Source organism: Carassius carassius, chromosome 12 (genome assembly GCF_963082965.1).
Source record: "Carassius carassius chromosome 12, fCarCar2.1, whole genome shotgun sequence".
NCBI lineage: Eukaryota > Metazoa > Chordata > Actinopteri > Cypriniformes > Cyprinidae > Carassius > Carassius carassius.
The window spans coordinates 11,021,801-11,030,899 of NC_081766.1; the positions used below are offsets into that span (position 1 = coordinate 11,021,801).

The 9,099-nt window shown below is 34.8% G+C and overlaps 1 protein-coding gene across 1 annotated transcript; it reads left to right on the forward strand.

The window, feature by feature from the left end:
* The first annotated feature begins 278 nt into the window (after window positions 1-278).
* Window positions 279-9,093, forward strand: nmnat2 (nicotinamide nucleotide adenylyltransferase 2). Its single transcript, XM_059563452.1, has 11 exons — window positions 279-366; window positions 2,618-2,706; window positions 3,638-3,705; window positions 3,834-3,912; window positions 4,002-4,119; window positions 4,205-4,285; window positions 5,117-5,161; window positions 5,543-5,619; window positions 6,622-6,723; window positions 6,890-6,957; window positions 7,033-9,093. Exons 1-11 carry the CDS (start codon window positions 282-284, stop codon window positions 7,133-7,135), a joined length of 915 nt encoding a protein of 304 aa, XP_059419435.1. The 5' UTR covers window positions 279-281; the 3' UTR covers window positions 7,136-9,093.
* The last annotated feature ends 6 nt before the right edge of the window (window positions 9,094-9,099 follow it).

A 9,099-nucleotide genomic window follows, 5' to 3' on the forward strand; every position in this document is an offset into this window, starting at 1 on the left:
GTATGCAATTATTTATTTTCTGATCTGTCATATGATCTTTTGATATCTGAAAATGTTTGTCATGTTCTAAGATAAAAACTGAAATTAGAAACACTAAAAGAATCGGAAACGTTAAGAGAAAACAGTTATAAAGATGAATCGGAACTGAAAGCCATGTTCCTTTAAGTGCGCAGGATCAGATCACAGTGACGCTCTGCCTCTCGCGCCTGCCGCAGCCTCATGAGCCTCGCCTCTTACTGCAGTCTCACAACAAAACAAAAGGCCTTAAAATCCGCGACAAAATGACGGAGACCACTAGAACACATGTCATTTTGCTGTCATGTGGAAGTTTCAACCCCATCACGAAGGGACACCTTCATATGTTCGGTGAGTATTTCGCCTATTCTGGATGGAGTGGACGCGCGAGCTGATTTTTAATCCATCCGTGTGTTGAATGTGTATGTAAAGGGGATTCATGGTGACAGTGATGATTTCAGACATTGTGATGTCACGCTTGATGATCGATTAGATGTTTCTGTAATAAATTCTTAGTGACGTTCGCTGTCCAAAGCGGAGGTGCTGAAATGGGCGACAGCCTAAAAACCCTGAAGAATCAAATCGCTTCTAGGTTCAGATGATGGTGCTGCGCAGCCGCATTTTTAGCAAAGACATCTTTATATTCATCCACTATTTTGCGGAAGCAAGCAATATAAAACTATGATTTATGATATTTCAACACACGTAATTAATCATGACTTCTGCGAATGATACTTGGCATGCTAGAGCGCTTATGTGAGGACAAATAACAATCAGCACTGTACATTTAACGTAATATGATATGAATATGCACGTTGAAAGTCCAAGAGACTTTAATATAGACTGACCTTCTTGCGGCATCTAAGGAGCTTTTGATATTAATTTCGACCTATGGCAAGTTAAATATATTTAAGTTTAGTTTTAATTGATGCATTTAAATATGTTCGCATCCTTTTAACTTCCCAAAATAAATTGTCATGTCTACTTGATTTTATACGTTTCCAGAGATTCAACTTGACTTTCTTCGTTTTAATAGGCTAAAGTGGTTGAGAGTGTAATGAATGTATCGCTATTAGTTTCAGTCATTAAACAGTCAATAGAGCATTCAATTAAATTTCAATTCAGGATGAATGTTTTATACCACAAGAAAATATATTGAACAAATATATGTGAAAGCATGAAAACCAGTAAAAATATATATATTTTTTAATTAAAATGATCAGGACAGAAAGTCACTGCTCCATAAACATGTATGACCAAAACAAATTAAAACCAAAAGACTTTTAATAAGGCCACCTTGTGTAGCGAAACAAGACCACATAAATGATTGTGCTCTTATGTTCCATTTGGGGAGCCCTGGAGTATTTCTCAGAAATAATTAGCTTAATACTTCATGACTTTAAAATTATAAACTAAGTTTCAGCTTGATTTATCCTCCAATAAATACTGATATGTGACCCATGTTTTAGGTGTAAACATGATTAAATGCAATGCATTTTCACAAGTTGAATCACAATGTTCTTTCTCTCAGTACACTACTGTCTGATGTTTATTTTGATTTATTTCATTGTGCTTTCTATAATGACAGAATATTGACAGAATGTTAAGAATACAAAACTTTGCCTACGGGTTTAATTAGGTCAGAGGAACTTGTTAAACAAATATGAATTTGTATATATAATAAACAATTTAAGTAAATCTCAAAAGAACACAGGGGTTTAAGGTTGGTTGCTTGCACTGAAATATGCATTTATACTGTATGTGATAGAAACTTAAGAGTGCATGTGGGAAAGGAAGAGACTTTCAGAGAGAAAGAGAGAGAGATTTCTTCCATCATCTCCACATTTCAGTGTGCCAATAAATATACAAGGGGAAAATAACTTAGGAGCTTGGTAGTTTCCTTAATTCAGTTACTGCAGCTGTATTTCTCAGAGCATAAGCAAGAAGAGGAGTACCGCCACCACAGTTTGATCAATACATTTCCACTGTTTTTCCCTTGAAGCAAAAGCATCTGCGTGTTCATGACCTAATTTTTAAGCCTTCTTCTATTGCATGCATTTGCATATATTGAAGTACAAAATTAAAAAAAGGGGGTTTATGGCTTATTCTGAGCAATGCTTCTGACGGAGAATATGATTTTAAAAATATATTCGATTTCTAGCATTTTATTTATTAAGCATTGAATATTTTGGTTTCTGTAGCCTCTGCTTTTCGATATGGCCTCATTTTTTTCTTTCTTTGTAGTTTGTTTTGCAGACAAGAGATATTTTCTTAGGAGATTTGTTCAGATTATTTCATTTTATGTCTCCCCCAGCAGGAGATCTTGTTTCTGACATTCACTTCTGTCAATATTTTCACGGGGCTGGGGGTGTGAGGTTAAATTAGACAGATGAAGAATACATGCTTACATGGTGAGAGGAATCAGATATCAGTCATCAAAGTTAAAACAGAGGTGCTGTTCTCACATAAAAGTTGTTTCACTTTTTTTATGTATCTAAGAGAATTGCTTTCATCCAGTCTACGTTTATAACATGGCATATAGTGTGTAACAGACAACAAAAAACTGCTCATGAAATAACAAGGTAAACTGTTTGGTTTGCAGAAAAAGCCAGAGAGTGCCTAAACAAGACTGGACGATTCATTGTGATTGGGGGTATCATCTCACCTGTACATGATTCCTATGGCAAACCGGTAAGAAAATCTGTTCGTTTTAAGGTCTAAAGTTGTTCTACTATTGTATATTTAAGCAATGACTACATGCTAAATGTAATATCCAAGAAAGAGAGTGCTATTGATTTTTTATTTGTAGATAATCACATCTGTATCGATGTTGAGGCCAATGCTGTGTGTAGAATTGCAGTTCAGTAACTTACATTTTTAGATACATTACCAGTTGCTTTGCCTATTTTTGTTTTGCCATCTGACACAGCTCCAACGAAAGCCACTGCACAACCGTTGCGCATCTTATTGGTGTTCCTGAATGAATCAGTGTTTTTGAACGAACTGTTTTAGTAAATGATCCAGTAACTTGCTCATAAAAAACACTTATTTTGTTCTTAAATGAATCAACATTTTTGAATGAATTTGTCAAGAAAATTATTCCCAACTCGATCATCATTCATATGAAAGTCACTTGACGTCATCTACTGGTGTATCTATGTAAAAAGAGTCAAGAAATCGAGGTCAGATTCCTGGTTGTATGAATTCCTACTGATCTGCATTGCCGGTTTTAATCTGAATTATACGAATCATCTCTAATATTTTCAACAGAACCCTGAATTAAAAAGAACATTGGCCTAGTTTTCTTCACTCTTAGCAACAAAATATGAATAATAAATGCTTTAGAAAGCAGGATTCAGTCATTCCAACTTAAACCCTTTGTGATGGGAGAGGTATAACACGTGTGGAAGAAACTATTTTAGAAATCATTGTTTTGAACCCTGATTATCTAATAAAAGCAAATGTTTGAAAAATGGCTATTCTGTTGATCAGATCGGTTCTTCTTCTTTCGACAAGCAGATATAAACCAAAGAATATTGTTTAAGTTTAGATACTTTATTGGTTAGGTGGATGTCTAGTTGACTCACTTTTTCATGTTTTGATTTCTTTTCTGCTTGTTTAGGGCCTTGTCTCAAGCAGACATCGTCTCACCATGTGTCAGCTGGCAGTTCAGTCTTCTGATTGGATCAGGTAACTGTCAATTAGACAGAATGTAGAATGCTATGCAGCACTTAGCCATATAATTAGAGTTATATTGAAGATGGATATATATTGAAGAATGGACATAAAATGTTTGATGGGTTAATGGTCTTCTGCAGAGTGGATCCTTGGGAGAGCTATCAGGACACCTGGCAGACCACTTGCAGCGTTTTGGAGCATCACCGAGACCTAATGAAGGTTAGTCCAAAGTTTGGTCTGAATGCTACCAAATTTTTAAATATACTCAATCTTGGCTTGAAGTAATAAACTGTATTGTTGTTCTGCAGAGAGTCACAGGATGCATTTTGTCCAACGTCAACACACCTTCCACAACCCCTGTGATTGGTCAGCCCCAAAATGGAACGTCTCCTATTTATCAAAACACAGTCAACAAGTCTGTAGCTAGTAAGGTTTTATTAAATATTCTGATGTTTATGTCTGGTGTTGCAGGCTTTTCTTGCCTGATTGACTGATGTCTCTTTTTCTCCAGTTAAGCTTTGGGGAAAGATGAGCGAAAGTCTGGGTAAAATCTGCTGTGTTCGACCACACATGGAACGTTATACCTTTGTTGGTAAGTTGGTATATTCATGTACAGTATGTAATACATATTAATTTTGTAACTGATTAGTCGAAAAGTCTAACAAACCCCCAGAAGACAGTCAAAAGCTATGGAAAACTATGGATAAAAAACTAAAAATGGTAATTGTAACTTGTAACACAATACTGGTTTATATCTTGAAAAAAAGCATGAATTGGTAGATAAAAGGTTGCAATATATGTGTATGTGTGTGTGTGTGTGTGTGTGTGTAGTTTAAATCTTGCAATTCTAGAGATATAAATTCCCAGTTTATATCTTGCAATTCAAAAATTCTGAATTGTGAGATAAATATTCACAATTACCTTTTTAATTTTTTTTTATTCCATAGAAGAAACAGACTTTCATATTTCATTAAATTTTTACAATGGCTGAAAAATTGCTTATAAATGCCAAACTGCATTTATTACATAACATGCAAATTAATTAATCACACTGATCACAGTAAATCACATATATGAATATTTGTCAAAAAGCCCCCAGATCATTCAAATCAGTTTATTATTATTTTTTTAATAATCACTACAACGTAATGTGTTAAAATAACCACCCCAGACTTTCAGTCTTGTAATTTTAATGTCACAATTTCTATCCATTTCAATCTGTGAAATAAAAATTGTAGAAAAAAAAATGTCTATTACATATATTCCACTGTGGCTGGCTTCATGTAGAAATCCCATAATTACATCTTAATATTTTGAATTATTCATACGCTTCACACAGGATATATGTATCCATCTTACAGTTATCACTGTGACCTATCATGTCTTTGTTTTTTTTTTTTTGTTTTTTTATTGTTCTGAACAGACGAAAATGCCAATCTTGGTACTGCAATGCGCTACGAGGAAATCGGTGAGACAATGTGATTTTCCTGTGGCTTTTGGTTTTCAAATCAGTTCTTGCTTGTCACGTTGAGTCGTCAGAAAATGCAATAAATTCAATATGTATTTCTCCTCAGGAAAATACAACATCAAATAAGACAAAGATAGAAAAACAACAAAACAGTAGAAATCTTTCTATAAGTCATGAAATGTGGTGGTGTTTGTCTGTATACTGTGAAGAAGACATCCGCGTGTTGTGTAGTGCCTCATTCTTCCTCCTCATGGGAAAAATGTGACTTTTTAAATCTTATCAGAGTTGTTATGTTTACCCCCACAGCAAAGGAAAAGCATCTCATTACTGTGTCTTGTGTTGTTATGGTGTGATGTGTAACTGTGATTGTGGTTTGTTCAGAGTTGCGTATCCTGCTCCTTTGTGGCAGTGATCTCCTGGAATCTTTCTGCATCCCCGGCTTATGGAAAGAAAGTGATGTAAGATATAATGACTTCTTTCTTTCCCTGTGTTTCTTACTCCTAAATGGATAAATATTTAATAGAATATAGTATTCTAGCATGCAGTTTGTGTGTTCGCATAAATTAAGCAATATCTCAAGTAGTCACATCCTTATTAATGTTCTTGTTAATATTGCTTTTATGTTAATAAACAGTAAGTTAATATTGAGCAACTTAAATTGTAGTTGTAGTTTTGCTCCACCAGTGAAATGGTTCCCAATGAATCGAAAGCAGAATCATGCGTTGAGCATTTCCAAGCAACACAGTGTTGTTTTGTTCTTGAAAGAATCGCCCGGAGCTGTCAGTTTGACAGTTTCAAATGATTATTAAACAGCAAGCATAAACTCACTCACTCATTTTCATTCACTCCTTCAAGTGAACTGTATTAGTGGCCTAAAAGGGGGCAATTTCGGATTCAGTCTTGATCAGTCTGTGTTTTTGAACAAATGTCTTAAGTAAATTGGTGAATTCGGAGTAGCATACTACTTGTACTAATTCTGCCATAGAAAGATTAGTAGTATAATATTAGCATGCAGTTTGAATCATTTGAGTCAAGATTTTTTTTGTATTTTATGTTTAATTATTGTTAATTTGTGTTGTGTAGTTTTTGTTGTGTAGTCATTTTTATTAATGTTTCTTAAAATGTCTATAGTTTTTATTCATTTTATTTCAGCTTTAGTTTGAGTTATATTAATATATATGACTATGCTATTGTAATAATGTTTGTATAAAATGATAAATATAATGTGACAGTCATTAAAATGTGATGCAAGGTATGGATTAAAGAAATTAAAATCAACTTGAGACTTCACAAATACTGTTTTTTTTCATAATAACATGCATTGATGAATTTTACACAATAAGACCAGGGACATATTAATAAAGAAAATAGCATCAGTTTTGATTGATCAGTTACAGCACTAACAATGCATCTTTAGCAGGTGTTGTTAATCTAAGTTTGTGATTATTATATTCTTCTAGATGGAAGTGATTGTGGGGGATTTTGGGATAGTGGTGGTTCCTCGGGATGGAGTTGACACAGAAAGGATAATGAACCATTCATCAGTGCTCCGCAAGCATAAGGTATTATTTGTGGTATAACCTTTCAGCTTTGCTTCCGTAGTTATTATTATTTGCAACTAAAAACATGTTTCGCAGCAACTGTGTTTTGACTCACAGTAAATGCATGCTGTGTAGAGTGTATTTGCTGTTTTGTGATGTTAATACTGCTTTGGTTGTCCTCTCACAGGACAATATAATTGTGGTAAAGGATGAAATCGATCACCCGATGTCAGTCGTCAGTTCCACCAAGAGCAGGTGCGTGTCCCCGCTGTCTCTGCATAATTCATCTCTCCGTTCTGTACCATAACCTTCTGCTTTTCTCCTCACCAGATTGGCTCTTCAGCACGGTGACGGTCACGTGGTGGAATACCTGAGCCAGCCCGTCATCGACTACATCCTGCAGAGTCAGCTCTACATCAATGCTTCTGGATAGGATGGGGAAGTTCACTTCCGAGCCATCAGTCATCCCTGTCTGTCTCTCTGTGTGTAATCTAGAGAATAATCCTCCTGTGCTGCCACTGCTTTTCCATGTAGAGGAGCATTAATCTGTCCTCCCCTCTTACTCGTGTCTCACTGGGATGTACAGCACTGTGCCTGAGGGATCTGCTCCACCAATCAGCTTTAAGGGACTGGGTGGGTTTAGGTGCCCAATAGGAGGAAGAGGAGAGAGCCTCGATACCACTATGACAGAAAAAGAGTGTTTTTGATTGAATTAGATAATTCATTGCCTGCTATAATGTCAGTCTTTGCTGTTGATTTAATACTCTCTGTACTTGTAGTTGCATGCCTAAAGGTTTTCTTTCAGCGAATGAGTGTTGAAAACACCACGTAGACCGTAGTCTGTGGTTACAGTGTTTGCTAAAAAAACTGTGCTTTGACTCATCTCATCTCTAAATAGATTTTGTACTCATCCTTCAACTGTATGTACAGAGATCATCTCATATACTGTATTATGGCTCAATGTTTTGTCTTCAATGTGCATTCACGTATACGTGGAGTATTTGCTTGCACATTAAAGAATGCGATTTCATTTACTTTGCTTTCGTGCACATTTACTTCTCACAGAGCTCCTTTGCTTAACATTAACATGCTAACATGCCACGGATGTGGTGTTTAGTGAAGCCAGTCACTGCCTGTGCATCAAACCATTCGTTTCAGGATGAGATTCCTTGCACTTTCGCTTGTTTTGTGAGATCGTTCGAGCTTTCTGTTAAGACAAGGACAAAAAAAAATTATATGCTTTTTAATTATACTCTTTTTAAAGCCGTTTGATGGTTGGAACATCATTATTATTTGAGCTGCTGCACATCTAACACAACCTTTATAAAGGAATCAAAGTTTATTTGATCTGAGCAATAACAGATTCAGCAAATTCTGTAAATTGTGCATAATTGATTTTGAGCGGCTTTGCGAGTTTATGGGAGGCTCCGGCTTTATGATATGAAGAAGACTTCTATATGTTACTGTGATAATTGTTTTTCATATGATAATGCTTTATAAGTCTCTGGTAAAACATGACTCTTCAAACTAAAAGCCAGAATTTGAATCTTCAGATATGTAAAGCTTATGAAAATACTGAGATTGTAACTTTATTAGACATTCCTTGTGTAACCACTTCATACCCAGCGTTTACTAGGTTTACTGTACCTCATATGCTGTTGGTTATGTTCGTTAATGACACAGACATTAAAGGAGAAATATAATACCCCCATTTCATATTTTGAATGGATTATATTTCTCAAATAAACAGAGAATTATTAAACACACACTGATACCTCACTGTTTGTTTATCAAATTAAATTCATGAATTTTGTTTTCATTTTCATTGAGCAGTTACCATAGCAACTGGTATATGAGGCATCACTAGAAGACGTAATTTTCTCTCAATGTTATATCATTAAACAATAGTGGGAAACACAACACAAATAATATATTTTTTCATGCTGTATTTTTCTGTAGCTCTACAATCTAAATTGCTTCCTTGCATTCTTCACGCCTTCATTCAAAATTATGAGCAACAAAAATAGATATTGTTGATGATAGTTTGTTTCTTGTATTTTTATTGTCCTATTGCTTTTAAATTGATTATTAAGATAAATCTCCTTGTATGCATAAAAAACGCCATATAAGATTATAAGGTTCTGTTTTTAAGATGCAAAACTGTAGATCTTAATTTTAGATCTTCAATATTATAATTTATTTAGTTGGTTGTGTATGGTGTAAAGCACGTATAAGTGTGTTTGCATAATGTCTAATATTCATTTATTTCTACTTTATAGTGGCCGTACGATAAGCATTCAAAAACAGAAAAAGTATGTTGCCATGACAATAACTTGTGTCCTTGATGACAACACTGAATTTAATAAAACAAAACAACAAGAATGAAAAAAAGGAATG